Genomic DNA, 17,644 nt, shown 5'->3' with positions numbered 1-17,644 from the left:
GACCCCCGCCGCACAGACTCCATGTGCCGCGTCCAGGCTGACGGGGAATGCCCCACCTGGGCGCGACTGTGTTTGCCTGTGCTGTGCCGCCCAACCTTCAATTTTCGGAATTTTCGCAAGCTTTGAGACAGTAACATGTTCTGTTCTATAAGACAACATGATTGTATGGCCACTAGTCTCAAAATCAACCCCAAAATCTGAATTTTGCTATGGCTAAATCCCGAGATTCATGCACATCATCGCCCTCTACGAAGGCTAACCTAGACTTCATGGGCAGGCTTCTTTGTTGGCGAGCAGGCTCGTCGCAAAGTCGGCTATCCAACCAATCAGGATGAGCGATTTCCTGTTCGTCTGGGGCGCCGTTTCAACTCGAGTTCGACAAGAACAAACCACGCAAGAATTCAAATCATGTTTCCCGTCATGTGCTTCCGATGACGGAGACGAAGTGAAAAATGGACCACTCCTTAAAAGCCGCGTATCGCCCTGATGTTCTCGGTATACCAGAGACCCAGTCGTGCAAGTTGCACAGGGCGTGGCCATGGACGAGGAGCGACCAAAGGTGACCATACTTGAGCAGAGAAGAGCGAGAGCGAAGTCCCATCGCCGCCATATTTAATCTTCGACGTCATCGGCCAGGAGATATGGTTCAGCCCTGTGGGGCCAGCCCCTCTCCGCTAAGCGGCCGGCTTGCCCCGCTGGAACTGCGGATGCTCTTGGCTGGTGATGCCCAAGCACGAATTTCGTTTGGAATAAGAATGGCGGCAGGAATAGCTTGACCAAACGGTTTGGGATATTTGAGGGTCGACGATTGGGACTGGGTGAACAACACGGAATAACAGAAGCGGAGCGTCCTTATTTCTATATTTCCCTCAGCAGCTTGGCGAGACATTCAGATAGCAGAGCTTGTCCGAGCTTTGGCAGCACTGCATCCAACCGCAAGCAACTGCAACTGAGGGGTGTGTACCGTCGTATCAAATTTTCATCTGCCATATTCACCAGTTGCTCATTGTCTGATAATACACTGGAAAACATCCCATCGCCTTATTTTCCTCCACCGTTTCAAAAGGAATTTTGACCCCGATAATACGATATACTCTGTTGAACGATGCCTGAACTTTTGGACCCTGGGCGGGGTTTGCCAAGAGGTGGTCCGTTGCCTGACCCCTTGCCAAAATTTCCGTCCGAAGCCAAGGGTTCACGAGGTCGAAACCCACCGTGGTTGCATCATCTGCTAGAGCTTCGGACACCAGTTCGATCAACCACCACTTACGAGCTCCTAAGGTCTGAGCAACCACCGCTCTAGAGCATTGGTGGTGCCAATTGCCATGGAGTTTGTGAAGGCGGCTTCGGCCCGCCGTTTGCTACGGTGGCGGTCGACGTTGACCCGCCCTAAGACGACAGCAACTACATGGATGTGTAGCTCATGCCGAGCTCGCAATGTTGCCGGCGCCATCTTGTCCGGACCGAGGCACTATTCATCACAGCTATCAGTGTCATCAACTGTCCCCAGTGACAAGCCATTCTATGTGACAACACCCATCTTCTACGTCAATGCCGGTATGTGCCCCGCTTGAAAGGTTAGAGCCGTCGCCACCCGGGGAGGGGCCCAGCATGCTGATCCAAGCCGCAGCTCCTCACCTCGGGCACATGTACTCGATGATTCTGGCCGATACCTTCAAGCGATGGCAGACATTGCGTGGGCGACAAGCCTTCCTATGTACGGGAACTGATGAGCACGGAATGAAGGTGCAACAGGCTGCTTCTCAGAACGACATGGAACCTAAGGACTTCTGTGACGAGACTGCCGAGAAGTTCAAGGAGCTGGCCAACCTGACGAATATCAGCTACGATCGTTTTATCCGCACTACAGATCCGGATCACATCCAGGCGGTCGAGCACTTTTGGTTGCTACTCCGTCAAAAGGGCTATATCTACGAGACAAAGCACGAGGGATGGTATAGCGTTAGTGACGAGTGCTTCTACCCCGAGTCTGAAGTCATCAAGTACCAGGAGCCCTTTACTGGTGCCGTATACATGGCTGCTGCTGAGAGCAAGACCAAGGTCGAATGGATAGAAGAAAAGAATTACTGCTTCCGGATGACTGAGCTTAAAGACCGGCTTCTCGAATTTTATTCCAAAAACCCGGACTGGATCGAGCCTGCCTATCGCATGAACGAGGTTATCGACTGGGTTAAGAACCATCTGGAGGACCTGTCCATCTCCCGGCCTGTTCAACGGCTTAGCTGGGGTATTCCGGTGCCCGATGACCCGTCGCAGACCATCTATGTTTGGGTGGACGCCTTGATTAACTACCTGACAGCATCCGGCTTCCCAGCTTGGCCACCTGGTGAGTCGCACAAGGGCGGCTGGCCGGCTGATGTTCATGTGCTCGGCAAGGATATCCTTCGCTTCCATTGCATTTACTGGCCCGCTCTACTGATGGCTCTGGATCTTCCTCTTCCCAAGAAGATGCTGATCCATTCACACTGGACTCTGAACAAGAGGAAGATGTCTAAGAGCCTGGGCAACGTCGTCAACCCCCTGTATGCCATCAACCGGTGGGGTGTTGACACGATGCGCTTCTATCTGCTGTTCGAGGGCGGCATTACCGACGATGCTGACTACAACAACAACACTCTTGTTGTGAAGTACAAGAAGTACTTGCAGGGCGGTCTCGGCAACCTCACAAACCGCCTTACCAAGACGCCTGCCTGGGACCTGAGGAACATCATTGAAGCCTCGAGCAAATGGGATGAATCTTCAACTCAACCTTCTCAGGCCATTCAGGAGTTCGTTGGCCATTATGAGGCTCGCTTCAAGGAACTAGCACCTGTGGTGGCTCGCTACATGGATGATTACAACCCTGTTGCTGCCATCCGCCACATTATTGATACGGCCGGTCAGGTACGTAACAGGTAACCCCCTCTCCCGCTATTTAACACGCGAAACTAATCCATACTCTTAGGTCAATGAGCTTCTCTCCCAAACCCAGCCCTGGTCCCTGATTAAAACCGAGGACCCCGTCCAGAAAGCCAACGCCTGCAAGGTTCTATTCACCGCGGCCGAAGGTCTGCGCATCTCGGGCATTCTGCTCCAGGCCTTCCTGCCCGGAAAGGCCCCGGAGCTACTCGACAGACTAGGCGTTGCCCCGGACAAGCGGACGTTCGAGCATGCGGTGTTCGGCTGCGACTACACGTACGGTCTGCGCTTCCTGAAGGAGGGCAGCCCGCGTAACACAGGGCTGTTCCCGCCACTGGTGGAGGACAAGAATGTACAGTTCCAGGGTGGGAAAAAGGTCGCCAAGGGAGGTGGTCATAACGAAATCCTCGTTACGGAGGATTAAGGAGACGAGGGGAGGTTGTATGCTGAAGTGGTTGTACCTAGTGTATGATGAGGGATGATTTGCTGGCGGTTTGTTGGCTCCAGCCTTATGATACCCCGCCAACTGTGTAGTATTTCTGTACAGTAAATAAATAGAACAGCTTTTTGGGTGTAGTGATCTGGGCGCTGTCACGAACATTTCGAGATTATTATGGCGGTAGGTACTTCGAGCTCTGAGCCGCTCCGGTTTGTGGAACCCCGTTATCTGATATTTGGCAAATGCTCATGCAACAAAGCATCTCATCAAGATCGCAAAATAGATTCTCATCCCCACATTTCATTTCTCATTTTACAGTCCTCCAGTCATGCGTTTTCAGAAGTAAGAAATCAACCATAAAATGAGGCTGAATGAATCTACCGGTATTGTTCCCTTATAGAATAGTTCAGTTGTTGTAATATATCTGCTGACAAGCAAGTGGATTCCTAGCCGTTTCAACGGCCAGAGCACTCCTTGTTCCATATGAGGCTCGTCATGTGTTGACCTACCATGGCTGGATGCAAGACCCTGTAAGTTGTTATCCTTCCATATGGTATGTTCTGCCGTATTGTTTCAAATAGATTCAAACCAGAATGAATTGTCATAACTAACACCTCTAAGGCCATCCTTGAGGCGACAGCTTCAGACCGGTTGACCCTCGAAGAGGAATATGAAAACCAACAGTCGTGGCGATCCTCGCACGACAAGCTCACCTTCATCATCTGCCAGCCTCTATCGTCGCCAGCCACAGCTGAAAGGGTCCAGGCCGGAGTGGCTGACGCCCCTGATAGGATGATCGGCGATGTCAATCTCTTCCTTTACCCCCATGAGGAAGACTTCGCCGAGGACGGTGATGAGATGCCCAGCAAGGTTGGAGAGGAGAGAGTCGACTGTGTCGGCGAGGTTGATATTATGATTGCTGATCAAGAACACCGCGGGAAGGGCTTAGGTCGGGCGGTAGTGCAAGCCTTCCTGCAGTACATTTGGCGACATGCCGACGACATCACCGACGAGTATGCCTTGGATAAGGGGCTCATCGGACGGCCGAAGTTGAGGCATCTAATGGCCAAAATTGGCCAACAGAATGTACGGAGCGTTGCGCTGTTTAAGAGCCTAGGCTTTGAGCAGGTCGGTGAGGTGAATTACTTTGGGGAGGTAACGCTCGTGCTGCGAGATCTTGGGGAGTTTGCGACTAAGGAGGTACCAGAGGCATATAAAGAGCTTACTTATCAACGGGATGAGGAGACACAGAATGGACAGCCCGGAGAACAACAATAATGGTGGTATTAAACTGAAGCTGGAAGAGCAAAGCACACAAGACCCCCGTCGTCAACTCCCACTGTCTATATCCCAAACGTTTTCTTATACTTCTCTAGAATCTCCCAGCTTACATTCGACCCGCCACATACAACCACAACAACATTCTTCGTCGCCCACTCTTCATCCGTCAGTCCTTTCCCAAGATGTCGCCTCAGAAACCCCCCCTTATACACTGTCGCGATCGTCGCGCCACACGATACCTCAACCATCAGCCTAGCATCATCCAAAAACCTCAAGCACGCCTCAGCCGCCTCAGCATCCGTCACTACCGCGCTGATCAGCGACTGTCCCCCCTCCTTCACAGCCCACTCCCACGTTTTTTCCGAGACCCTCCTTGCCCCAAGCGAGGTCGCGATGGACGTGATCCGGGGGAGTGTGACGTGCTCGCCGGCAAGAACACTAGCATGCAGGCTGTCTGCTCCCTCAGTCTCAACGGCAAGGACTTTAGTCGTGGAGAGCATGTCGTGCCGCTCAAGACCTTCCATGATACCGTTCAGCAGGCCGCCGCCGCCTACGTTACAGACGATGCCATCAATGACACCGGTGCGGCTGATCTGGGGCATGGAGGTGAGCAGCTCGTCAACGAGGGTTGACACGCCCGTCCAGATATCGGGGTGGTCGAACGGTGGGACATAGACGTTCTTCTTGGGGGCTGCTTTTGAGATCTCGTCGCTGCTGCTGTGGCCATTGACGCCGTTGGCGGCAGGGGAAGAAAGGAAGGTTTCTCGCAGATAGGCATCAGCTTCGGCCCAGCTTGCGCCGGTTTGGATCACCTCTGCGCCGAGAGACCGCAGTTTACTGATCATGAAGGCGGATGTTGAGTCTGGAACAACAATGGTCGCTGGGCAGTTCAATGCCGCGGCGGTGGTTGCGCAGGCGAGGCCAGCGTTACCTCCTGAGGAGCAGTAAAAGTGTACCGAGGGAGGGGAGGAGGGGTCATTAGTTGAGGGAATGGCGAGGTACATCATGTTGCCGATACCCCTTTGTCAGGAGTTAGTAGGTCTGTCAACTTGAGCACACATTTGAAGGACGGGTATACCTCGACTTGAAGGACCCAGACGGCTGGAGGTTGTCAAGCTTGAGAAAGATGTTGCAGCCTGCTATTTCGGACAGCGGCCGAGAGAAGATTAAGGGTGTCTCAACCCACGGCTTGGCAGGCGGCGATTGAGGAAGAGACCCCATTGTTGTTGTGTATCTGCCTCTGGTAGTTGTTTATCGAAGTGCTAAAAGCTGTGTTTGGAGGTCTAAGATGAAGCCAGAAAGTCTAAGTAATTACGAGAAGTTCTAATGGGAACAAGCACAGAGGAGGCCAGTAGCCGATGACCGGCTTCTTAAAACTCCTCAATTTATACATATAACGAGGATCAAGCCGGCGATAAACGTTCAATCTTCCGCCCCTCTTTGTCAATTTCGCACTACCCAAGTTGACGTGCTTGCTTCCAACCCTTCCGCCTGCCTGAAACACAAATAGTACCTCTTGTACTTTGCCAATAATTACATGACGCAAATGCCCTGGCTTGGTCTGGTGATGCCGGCGATTACGAAAAAGAAACTTTTTTTTTCGCAGGGTGCCACAACCAAGACTACGCACCGGTTATCTTTAGCTGTCAATGTAAGTGAAAAGGATGGTGGAAAGCAAGGGGAGTGAGGTACCAGCCGGTACGTACCCCAGATCTGCCGTATCGGCAGCTAAAAACGTTACGCTCGCCTTGTTCCGGAAGGTCATCTGGTACTCGCTGGAACGCATGGAGCCAGGGGCGCAATGCCTGGGGCGCAGGAGGGGTCGGTTCGGATCGGGGCTTTTCTCCCTGGTGGAGCGCTAGGCTGACGGCAATCGACGGCATGTCGCCACGGTCAAGGCCTCTATGGGACCGAAAACCGGACAGTCGCCGGTTCTAGATCCGGACTTCCAAGTCCCGCTCGAGATGAATTCCTCACCGACTGCCTGCTGGCTGCTTTTGTGTATACACGTGAAACTTGTTTGCTTCATTGCTATTCTTTGCTAGTACATAGGTCGTCGAGTCATCAGCTCTTGTCCCTGAGTCGGTGAGAAGTGTTGGGGCAAGCATCTTGTACCTCGACTCCTGAGATGCTCGAGCATGAGCACATGACCTCCAGCGCCAAACCGTAGTTCGTACTAATGAATCCAGCCTCTTCAAGCATTTGTGTCTGAATTTGTGTCTGAATCTGTTGAACTCTATGAAATTTCGTCAACTATGCAGTCGAACCAGACGTATCCGGTCTCTGTCAACAATTGAGACTTGAGAGCCACGCCACTATGCATGCCATCGTAGTCGTCTCTCAGGGATCGGAGTTCCATCTTTGACGGCTTGTCACCGAGTTTAGGGAACGAATAGACTAACTCCAATCTGCTGTGGATCAACAGCAAACGGTGGGGAATGCTGATCTCAATTCTATTTCTTGGAGTTTTTTTCTGTCAGAATGAGTTTCCAAGAACAACCAAGGTTCTCTCAAGTGTTGCTCGTTCGACTTTGATACGGGAATACATCCAAATACAAAGTTAAAGTTAAACTGTTCTATAGGATGCGCCTTTATGCTTGTTCCATGGCGAGATGGATGCATTGGACCATCAGTCCTCATCTTGTCCTTGGAAATTTTTTGATATTATGGCAAGTGTCCGGAGCTTACAGCTTACTTCAGTAAGTTTGAGCCTCGAATACTCGGTATCGAACAGAAGTTTTACAATTGTCACTTCTGAAGTCAGTCAGGAAAGGTAGGTTGACATCATCCAGCAGCGGAAGCAGTATCGAATCCTTTCTTCGGCCATTCGATACTGATTGTGACCTTTGATGAGCCTTGCTAACATCAACATGAGCAAAAACCATAGTTTTGTGATCAGATCTTACCATCGTACTTTCTCTACTCAGCTGCTGCTGAAAGTCACCTATCATCTTCAATTTATAGCGTAACCGGAGATCCAGATACGATGAAGTCAGAAACTTATTTTGTGATCATAGATGCTCCAGGAAGGGTTGAGATCATACAATCACCATGTATCAAGCGCTAATATTTGGATTTAGTCCGTGGCCATTTTCTAGGTCTGCTGAGTCTCCAGTAGTCCTTGATTCATAACCCATTCTTCGTCCGATAAAACAGCTGCGTTGTAGCTGTGCACGTATGGTTGGAATCTTCATGATGAGAGTTAGGCTTTACCTGGTGCCTCAGTCTTAGAGCTCGACAGCATAATATATAGAACAGACTTTAGCCTGTGCTGCGTTGGGCAAATCCAACAGCAGGACCGGATCCTATCCTCCCTCATTCCAAAATCACGATATCCAGTTCTCCCAAGTTCCTTGGCAACAATTGCCATTTTGTCCGATATCATGACGCGCATGCACAATGTGTCTCCTAGGTATTCACAACTTTTACAGTTTTAGCAATCTGATGTTTACCCCAACTGCGAATTCCTAAAGTCCTGAAGCGTTCTTGAGCAGGAAGTTCCCCTCTCCCAAACAACAACTTGTAGTAGCTAATTTGCAACCTTCATCCTCCGCTTCCCTAAACATCTCAGCAATTCGTTCTCACCCTCTCCTTTAAGATACCGACATCTATTTACCTTCTCGCATTCTCTCAAGCATTCAAATGTCTCTAATTTTGCCTGGGCATGAACCGCAACCCCTTTTGTCTCTCGCACCAGAGGGAAAGAGGGCCGCTTCAGATCACAGTGAGTAGCATTGAGATTGTGGGAACCTGGGTTTCGATCGCACTGGTTTGGCTCAGATTGCGAAAACTTCTGTTAAGATAATGACCAATCGCTCTAGATCAGATCAGCCAGCCAGTGGGCTGGCCTCAGACTGCGAGTTCACATACTCTGAACCACGACTCTCAACGCTAAACCGAAACATCACACTTGAGACCGTGGCACACTCGAGATCGCGCTAATTACCCAACTCGAAATCAAATCCTCAATCCTTCCTCACAAGGTAACTACAGACTCAAGATCACAAGAAAAAAATCGCTCCAGATCGCAAGACTCAGAGAGCTTATTTCGTTTACTTCATCCTCTCCCATTGCCCTTTACTCAGCCATTCGGCCTGCTCTTTCCTGGTTTCCCAAAGTGAGGGAAGACAAGCATGGGCGATCGCAGGTTTCTTTTCAGTTACCCACTATTGAGCTTCGGACCCAATAATTTTATTACTCCTCAAAAAAGCGAATTCACCGAGAGCTGACCCACGATGTCAGTCCAAATCAAACCTTTTCTTAACCGAACAGTCGAACCAGACCGGCGCCGCTCCACGGCCGAAGTCGAAGCGGCCACACCATACTCATACTCTATCCAGGCTCGACCTGTGTACTCTACATACTTTACGTTTGCTGCTCATCCTGGATGCCCCGAATATTCTACATCCTCCTCAGTTCGGGAGTCCTTGGCTGCTGCTTCTACGAAAATGTCAACTGACAGCCATTTCTACAGCTACCATGCGGCTCGAAACACTCTCACATTTGGCCGGAATTTATACGATGAGTACATTACTCGCCAAAACACTGCTCAGCAGAAGGTCACTCAAAATTTCAACCGTGATTTCGTGTCAGTTGGTGCTCGGCCGAGAAGTATAATCTCCCCTGCCACTTCCAGTATCACTCACTCAAACGTGGTTGGCCAGTCCGCCTATGCTTCGAACATTGGTCAAGAGCATCGACTCGGTCAAGCTCCTGTTGCTCCTGCTTCACCTTCTAGTGGTCATGCCGCAGCGCAGAAACTCCCAAAAAAGGGTGTTCTCGGTCAGCGGGATGAGCGCATCTCAGATACCATTACAGTTCGAAGACCTGCTGCCTCTTCCTCCGTTCCTCGTACCAAGGCCGTCGTCCAGCAGGTTCCCAAAAAGCGCACTACAGCTCAGCGAGATGAGTATAATGAAGACATCATCGTTGTACGAGACCCGGTTGCCAGGGCTTCCCCTCGTGTCCCTCGTCGTCAAGGCCCGCCTACTACCGCAGATATCATCGATCTGACAGCCGATGAAGAGCTGCCCACGGGTACAACCTTTTCCCACGATAGCAATGATGAGGATGTCATCGAGCTGGAACCACCTGCGGCTGAATACCACAAGGGCCTTCGTGCGTTCCTCCACAAGCCGCCCAGACAAGTAGTCACGAACTCGCGACCTCGAAAGCGGCAAAGACAGGTCCAAGCTGTGTCCCAGGCCGCGAAGACTAGAGCCCAGCTACATAACCCTAGAGCCAGTGCACAAGCACGCATCACGCGTGCGCGAAACTACCCTGATGCGCTTTCAGCCAGGCTTCACGAGAACTTGCCGGTTCCGGACCGTGATATGGCACTTCCTGAGAGACCTCAGCCTTCCGCGGTCCAAAAAAACAACACAAGTCACAACCAGAACCTTCGCCCGAGGCGTAAGGCTGCTGACATTGCTGAGTCCGAGATCATGGTGGCTACTTCGTCTATCCTTCCCAGTGTTGAGTCCTCTACCGGGTTTTTCAGCTTGGCTCCTGAAATTCGAGACAAGATCTATCGTCATTTGCTTGTTTCGTCGACGCCCGTCGGTGTCCGAAACCTCTGGACGGAGCTTGCTCGCCGGACAAGGCGGCGCCGTGGCAACTGTGACTCTGGCACTAGGGGTAATGACTCCATTATTAACATTAACATCCTGCTTGTGTGTCGCCAGACTGCTGCGGAGGGTATCCGTGTGCTCTATTCGGAGAACACATTCCTTTATCAGCTTCGCGATCCCGAAGTCGTGTGTCGTCTTCAGCAAGAGCATCGCCTCGTCCTTCGTACTGCTCCCCGGGGCTTTCCCGAGACTGGCATCAACCTCGAGAAATATGCTCATCTTTTGCGTCACATCACCATCGAACTCGAGCCGAACCGCAGTGGCACCGCTTATGAGAAACTTATGGCTGCTGCTATCCAGGCGCTGGCCCTCCCGCATATTCGCTTGTACAAGTTAACCATCACAGTCTCTCCCTTGTTCGAGACTTATCGCCGTAAGGCCGGCGGCTCCGGAACTGTGAAGACAAAATATCTCAGCGTGGTTCCCTACTTTAGCAAGAATGCGCCGGTGCTCAAGGCGCTGCTGGGAGTCAACACGCGCTTCCTGCGCATCAATGTGCACACCAACTCTAAGCAGAACAACTCTACCTTGGGCAGACGCCGTGCCCCTACCCCTATCATCATTACTACAGCCAGCGCCGCAAACAACAACAACGCTGGCGTTGACTCCTCATCGGACTCTGACTCTGGCAATAACATTTTCCAGTCGAGTGCCGCAGCTTACAAGAAAACTTCGGACACTACTTCGCGCCACTACGAAGCCACGCTCGACCTTCGCTACGTCCCCTGGAACGAAGTTAACACCCCCGTCAAGCGCCAGCTGTCTCCCTCTCCGCTGCCCGACCAACTCGAACACGATGAGCTGGCTCAAGCCAAGCGGCGCGAGAGGGGCCAAGTCGCAAAGCAGGCTCTCCTCTCGCTGCGCCGTCACATCGAAGAGGCATGCACACTTTCACCTGCCGAGCTAAAGTGTGTGGAAAACAACATTTGGGAAGAGCACGCGGAAGCGGAAAAGAAGCGGAAGGAGAAGTAGAAGTGGTTGGAAAAGCGTCTGGCGGGGGATGTGGATGCGGAAGAGTCTGAAGATGAGGAGTCAGAAAGTGAGGACGAGAGTGATCGTGGTGAGGATATGAGTGAGCAGGGGAGGAAGAACTTGGTGATGTCGTTTGCGAAGGCTGGCGTTGAATAAAGGGCTTATCGCCCTTAGAGGGCAAGCAAGAAGTGCTGAGATGGTGGCACTGGGTTATTTGATTTTTCCTTTATTCTTGTGTTAATAAGAATATCTTCATTTGGGACATTTTATGGAGAAACATGATAGACGGGATATAGGTCGCATACGGACATCTTCGGCCATAATCACGGACACGTTCGGGGGATCTTGTCAGGAAGGATGAGTATATTTATTTCCTTTGGGGGAAGAGGGGTATAGGAGGAGGATAGGTTGTGGACATGGCCACATACGGAGATTTCTGATTTTTTTTTTTGATCAAACAGTCTTCCTATACAGTTTAGCTAGGTAGACAGGAGAACAAATAGATAGTTATGAGTCCATATACAGTAAAGTTAGAAGGTCGAGATCTTCACTGTGGACACCTCAAGAGTCTCAGCGTCAACTAGCACGATCTCACGCGTAGATGCGAACGACGGCACCAAGATCAGACGCACTGTCTGGCCCTGGGGACCCTCGATCACGCGCGTCCCGAACTGTGGCTGGCAGCCGATAAAGTAGACGTGCGGGCACTCCAGCATCGTGAAGGGCTCATCTTCCTGGAAGGGGTAGGCCCCTGTTTGCTCGGTTAGTTTCTTTATCTCTTATTCAGTAGATCGGGGTAGGAAGACATACACAGCGTATCTGGCGCAGTTGGCGCGGTGCACCTCCACCGACACATAGCCTCCATCATACCCAACCGGTCTTCACTATCAATATACTTGCAGATATCATCCAGATTTTGCCCGCCGGTCCCCAAGAACCGCCACCCCTCGATCTCACCCTCCCAAGGGTTTGTCACTGCATCGAACCAGCCTGGCTCTTTCTCCTCTTGCATCTCCTGCTGCGCAGCCTCTGCCTCCTTACCCGGCGGCGGGGGCGGCGGCGGTGGCTTCGGCGTTGGCCCGAACGTCCTTGCCCGGGGGAACATCGCCGAGTGGATCGGCTGCTGCGGGTAACTAGCTGTAGCAGGATCCAAGATGCCGGGGAGTAGGGTGACGGGCATGGTGGGCAGGAGGGTAGAGAGGAATTGGTCGAGGAGTTGGGAGGGGAGGGGGTTGAAGGAGGAGGAGTCGTAGCCGTACTTTTTGACGTGGGGTTTGGGCGGGACGTGGGGGTTGCGTGAGTAAGCAGTTGTGCTTGGGTTGTGGGTGCTGTCGCCCATGGAATTGCCTGCGATGATGAGGCGGGAGATTTGGGAAAGTTCGGTGGCTTGGGTTGAGGGGGTTAGGGCATCGCCGAGGAGAAATTCGAGGAGGAGGTTGAGGTCCATGGCATGAGAGGTGTCGTAGCCAGAGAATTCCAGACCGGAGACGATGGCGATCTTTTTGGAGGGTTTGGAGTCGGCCATTTCGATGTCCTCGTTTTTGCGGCCGCCTTTGGACGGGGGTTTGGTCAGGGCCCAGCGCTCCGGCTGGGGAGGGAGGTCGGCGAACTTGAGATCAATTACCTCGAACTCCCCGTTTACATTCTCGGTGCCTAGCACAGCAATGATACAGCCGGTGACCAGAAAGAAGTCTTGCAGGCGGCTACCAACGAGGCGGATACGACCAGAATCATCCTCGAGCATGATGGTTGTGCCACTGCCATCATCCTGGAAGTAGTGACCAGTTGTGATCGGGTTACCAATCCAGCGGTCCTTGGAGATATCCTCGAGAACGCTAGGCTTTAGGGGCATGTCCATGTACACTGTGCCTACCATCCAGCAGAGCTGGCCCTGGCGGACATCTAGCACACGCTCAACTCGGCGAGCAATCTCGCCACCGATCATAGTATCCTCCCATGCCTCACGGGCAACGGCCTCGACAGCAGGTTTAAGCTTCGTGAGACGCAAGAAGTAGATGTCGGCATACTGCTGGTGGTACTGGCGGTGCCGTGGCAAATTAAACTTGTATAATGGCTTGTACTTGGACTCAACGCGCTCAACGGGAGACTGAGTGTCTCCGCTATTGAAGAAGAGACTGTCAGCGATGTCTTCTTGGAGAAAAGGAAAGCAGAATACATCGCCGACTTACGAAGGCTTCTGCAGCAGAGTAGTGTCTGCAATTTCCTCGAGCTTGACCATGGCTCCTTGGGCCTCAACAGAAGACCTCCTTGTAAAGGTGTATGGTCAGTATACCAAGGAAACCGACTTAATGAGCCCTGAAAAAGGCGAAGCCCCAAAAAAGCTTGTTGTAGTCGGACGCGATGCGTCAAATGGACCTGGGCTTGCTCAGGGCCTTTTTCAGGGTCTCGTGCATCAGAGGAGCACCAGATGAAATTAACGAACCGCGTCGTTACGCGTCGTTACGTGCCCCGTTAAGCTGTGGGAACTGTAGCAAGGGTCCGTTGTCTTCCTGCAGGGTGCGATAAGATAAGGCCGTGGGGTAAAGTACCCGTCGCGGCAACCAAAAAAAGTTCGACTTTAGACCAGAGAGCACCAAGCAAACATCGCCAACTACCACGAGAACGTCAACAACACCAGGCCAGGGTCTCTGCGTCCATCTAGAAAGTCAATTGGACACAAAAAACCCTATTGAAGTTAATTCAGCGAAAAAACCTACTAAATCCCAGCCAACGCCGTTGGCGCAATCGCCATGGACGCCCCCATGGAGGACGCCCCGGCCCCCGTGGCCCAGGTGAAGGTCATCTTCACCACTACCGAGCCCGATCTCGAGCTTCCCGAGAGCAAGCGTCAGCTCCTCGTGCCCGCCGATATCCGCCGCTATGGCCTCTCGCGCATTCTGAACTCCGAGTCCATGCTCGACACGGGGTCTATCCCCTTCGACTTCCTCATCAACGGCAGCTTCCTGCGAAGTAGCCTCGAGGACTACCTGACCAGCAACGGCCTGTCCCTTGAAACGACACTTACCCTGCAGTATGTGCGCAGTCTGATCCCGCCCGTCTATGAGGCCAGCTTTGAACACGACGACTGGGTCAGCGCTGTCGATGTGTTGTCCGCTACCTCTCCAGCCGGCCGTTGGTCCTCTGCTGCCAATTCCAGTGCCGCTGTCCAACCTGGCCAAGAACGTGTGCTCTCCGCCTCATATGATGGTCTCCTCAGGATATGGAACGCCTCTGGCAGTGTTATCGCTACATCTCCCTCCGGCAGCCACGGCGGGCACACAGCCAGCATCAAGGCAGCTAAATTCCTGACCAGCGACCGTCTCGCCTCGGCTGGCATGGACCGTACTGTGCGCGTGTGGAAGTACACTGAAAGCGACCATTTCACCGGTGAACTCAAGCCGACGCTCGAACTCTATGGTCACACCGGTTCAGTTGACTGGCTCGATGTCGACGGGCATTCCAAGCACATCCTGACAGCCTCAGCCGACGGCGCCATCGGTTTCTGGAGCGCCTCGAAAGCCTCTGCCCCTGAACCAGACGCCTCTCTCCTCCCCGGCGCGCACGTCTCTAAGCGGCGCAAGGCCACCTCCTCCGTCAGCACCGCCCAGCGTGGCCCTCTTGGCCTCTGGTCCATCCACACTGCCCCGGCAACAGCAGCCATCTTTGACCCGCGCGATCGCACAGTGGCCTACTCCGCCTCACAGGACCACACTGTCCGCACACTGGACCTGACGACGGGCCAGGTTGTCAGCACACTGACACTTACTCACCCGCTCCTCTCCCTCAGCGCTCTCACCCGCGCAGGTACCACGTCCCCTCTCCTCGCGGCCGGCACATCCGCGCGACACATCACAATGGTCGACCCGCGCGCCTCGTCGGCAACAACATCCGTCATGACGCTGCGCGGGCACGCCAACAAGGTCGTGTCGCTCAGCCCGTCGCCGGAGAACGAGTACTCTTTGGTATCTGGCTCTCACGACGGGACATGTCGCGTGTGGGATCTGCGCAGCGTGCGGCCCGCGACCAAGGAAGAGGGCAGTCTAGGTGGTGTCAGCGAGCCGGTATATGTTATTGAGCGCGAGAGCTGGGCCAGTAAGGGGAAGAAGAAGAGACCGGTTGCTGGCGATGGGTGCAAAGTGTTTAGTGTGGTGTGGGATAAGCTGGGTATTTTCAGCGGGGGTGAGGATAAGAAGGTACAAGTCAACCGGGGAAGAAATATTGTTACCGAGCAAAAATAGGGGTGACGTTGCGCGAAGGGGGAGTGAGATGAATGTGGTAATAATAAAAAGAAACTGTTCGTATATACCCAGGATAGGTGAAAAGGCACATCAAAAATTGGGATTTACCGTTAATGGTGTTTTCTGACTTAAAGCACTGAATGGTCTTCACTTGTACTGGTACATATCATGGCTCATGTTGTAGTATCGACCATTGTACAGAAATCCAACCCATCCTATCCCGACGCCGTAATACCCAGACTTTTATCAGTTTGCAGTACATAGATCCAGACTCCACACCAAACATTAATCAACATGATGCATACTTCTTCATGGCTTCATGTCGAATCTCACGCCTGTGTCCCTACTGGCTCTCCGCTTTCCTGACTACGTACCGGCAACAGCCCTTCTTTCTCAAAAGGCTTGACCCACACATCACCGGATTTAGTCCTCCACCAAGCCTTTGCCCGCACCTCAGGGGTCACATGCACCAGCACCTCGTCCCGGAGCCGTTCCTTATCATACGGCAGTCCTGCTGTGTGCAATGAGTCCAGGATGTACGCCACAACCGTAATAGTCGCCAACGGCGGGTCTCGCAGAATCTCTGAGATTTTTTCCGGCTTGAGGTCCGGGTTGTCGTACCAGAGGTAGTAGGCACGTAGTCGAATCGGACTGATACGGATGTCCTGGCGGGTAAAACACAGTCGGTAGGCTTTCTTTTGGGCTGCGTTAAGGAGAGGGTGGACGTTGGGGTCATCGAAAGCTTCGACGAGGTTGTCGATATTTGCGGGATCGTTGGAATTGACAACATCTGTTTGTTTAGCCGTGGTACTCGCGTTAAGCGGGTCAGTTGTGTCTTCGGTTGGCGACTGAGCCTCAGAGTCCTCAGCGAACAAGTAGTCATTTCCCGCATGTCTGAGTGGCAGGTCGAGCTCGGCATGAGGTGGCAGAGGAGGAACAGGATTTAATTGTTCCCGCTGATGATTCAGCACGAAATAGAGCTGAACGGAAGCGTAGGCATCAGATGCTGAGTCTATGATAGACAGTGAGCTCCCAGGGACAATTCATGAAAGGACATGGTAAACTTACATTCGATCTGGTCTGCGTCCAGTACATTAGCCCAGTGGCTGGTCCTGACATCAGCCCCTTTAAAGAGGGGCAAACCGAGACATTCCTCGACTAGGAAGGCTAGAGACACCAGCCTTTTGTTAATGAGATTATATTCTCCGGTTCTCGAGAACCGAACAAGCTTGTAGAGATGACTCAGTTCAAGAATACCACGGCATTTGATGTCCAAATGCTGCTCCATGCGCCTGCAATCACCCTTTATGGCCACGCCAACCTTGGTGATTTTGGGATTCTCCATGATCTGTTTCAGAGTTGGCGGAACAAGGCTGCCCTTGCAAGGATATTTGGCAACGTGAAATAGACCCACGCGACTCGGAGACGCGATCTGGATGAGCGAAACGTTCTTCCTTGGACCTCGAGACCTCGTGGCGTTGGTTTCCCACTCCAGGTCAAAGCCAAGAACCTCTTCGTGAGCGAAGTAGTTCTGAAGAACCCTTTCTGTGGTGTATTGGCTGGTGCAGTAGTGGACCTTAACCCTTTCGTCATCTGGGCCTCGATACATGCTGTAAGACCAAAAGGACTGTGGAGATCCCTCGGCAGCTTGCTTCGCTGCCCTGAACAATTCTTCTGGCATCTTGAACGGGAGCGGAGTGAATGGAGGTACCATGGTGGAAGAATTTTCAGGCTGCTTTTTGATGGTGTTGCCAATGGGTTCCTCAACCTCCTCGCCATCTTCTGGAACAGGCTCTTCCTCGGCGGAAGCAGAGGTATGGCTCATGGTGACTGGCTCTTCGGTCGCAGTAACCTCGACATCACTGACGACTAGCTTCCGCCGACGACGAGTAGGCTTCTTTGCGATTTCCCCCATGCTGGCAACTGCGACACATGCCGACTGAGCCTCGCTATCTGTCGCAGTCGCCGCAGCGGTATGGTAGCTCTCCATAACTAAGTTAGGATAGAAAACCTTGGGCTCTCCGGCAAAGACGATGCCCCGGCTAACGTCCCAAAGTTGACATTTCTGGTTGAGAGCGGCCATTCTGGTGATATTATATGGCGAACTGAACTTAGTCAGCTACAAAGACTTGTATCAACACTACACTTTCGAAACTCACGAGTTG

General features: G+C 52.5%; 7 protein-coding genes across 7 annotated transcripts; 4 read left to right on the top strand and 3 right to left on the bottom strand.

Moving 5' to 3' along the window:
• Positions 1 to 1,611: 1,611 nt before the first annotated feature.
• Positions 1,612 to 3,343, top strand: CTHT_0061510 (methionyl-tRNA synthetase-like protein; the record flags this gene model as incomplete). Its single annotated transcript, XM_006696404.1, has 2 exons — positions 1,612 to 2,904; positions 2,966 to 3,343. The coding sequence occupies 2 exons, from the start codon at positions 1,612 to 1,614 to the stop codon at positions 3,341 to 3,343; spliced, it is 1,671 nt and encodes a 556-aa protein (XP_006696467.1).
• Positions 3,344 to 3,719: 376 nt separating this feature from the next.
• CTHT_0061500 (uncharacterized protein) lies at positions 3,720 to 4,636 on the top strand (the record flags this gene model as incomplete). The annotated part of the gene is made up of 3 exons (XM_006696403.1): positions 3,720 to 3,741; positions 3,809 to 3,888; positions 3,980 to 4,636. 3 exons carry the CDS (start codon positions 3,720 to 3,722, stop codon positions 4,634 to 4,636), a joined length of 759 nt encoding a protein of 252 aa, XP_006696466.1.
• Positions 4,637 to 4,701: 65 nt separating this feature from the next.
• On the bottom strand, positions 4,702 to 5,646 carry CTHT_0061490 (L-serine dehydratase-like protein; the record flags this gene model as incomplete). Its single annotated transcript, XM_006696402.1, has 1 exon — positions 4,702 to 5,646. One exon carries the CDS (start codon positions 5,644 to 5,646, stop codon positions 4,702 to 4,704), a length of 945 nt encoding a protein of 314 aa, XP_006696465.1.
• Positions 5,647 to 8,874: 3,228 nt separating this feature from the next.
• CTHT_0061480 (uncharacterized protein) lies at positions 8,875 to 11,241 on the top strand (the record flags this gene model as incomplete). The annotated part of the gene is made up of 1 exon (XM_006696401.1): positions 8,875 to 11,241. The coding sequence occupies one exon, from the start codon at positions 8,875 to 8,877 to the stop codon at positions 11,239 to 11,241; it is 2,367 nt and encodes a 788-aa protein (XP_006696464.1).
• Positions 11,242 to 11,771: 530 nt separating this feature from the next.
• Positions 11,772 to 13,480, bottom strand: CTHT_0061470 (DNA polymerase delta small subunit-like protein; the record flags this gene model as incomplete). The annotated part of the gene is made up of 3 exons (XM_006696400.1): positions 11,772 to 11,992; positions 12,052 to 13,361; positions 13,431 to 13,480. 3 exons carry the CDS (start codon positions 13,478 to 13,480, stop codon positions 11,772 to 11,774), a joined length of 1,581 nt encoding a protein of 526 aa, XP_006696463.1.
• A 511-nt stretch (positions 13,481 to 13,991) lies between these two features.
• Positions 13,992 to 15,479, top strand: CTHT_0061460 (microtubule-associated protein ytm1-like protein; the record flags this gene model as incomplete). The annotated part of the gene is made up of 1 exon (XM_006696399.1): positions 13,992 to 15,479. The coding sequence occupies one exon, from the start codon at positions 13,992 to 13,994 to the stop codon at positions 15,477 to 15,479; it is 1,488 nt and encodes a 495-aa protein (XP_006696462.1).
• A 329-nt stretch (positions 15,480 to 15,808) lies between these two features.
• On the bottom strand, positions 15,809 to 17,562 carry CTHT_0061450 (3'-5' exonuclease-like protein; the record flags this gene model as incomplete). The annotated part of the gene is made up of 2 exons (XM_006696398.1): positions 15,809 to 16,491; positions 16,548 to 17,562. 2 exons carry the CDS (start codon positions 17,560 to 17,562, stop codon positions 15,809 to 15,811), a joined length of 1,698 nt encoding a protein of 565 aa, XP_006696461.1.
• Positions 17,563 to 17,644: the final 82 nt, after the last annotated feature.

Source organism: Thermochaetoides thermophila, assembly GCF_000221225.1.
Source record: "Thermochaetoides thermophila DSM 1495 unplaced genomic scaffold scf7180000011821, whole genome shotgun sequence".
Lineage (NCBI taxonomy): Eukaryota > Fungi > Ascomycota > Sordariomycetes > Sordariales > Chaetomiaceae > Thermochaetoides > Thermochaetoides thermophila.
This window is presented reverse-complemented; position numbering and strand designations above follow the sequence as displayed.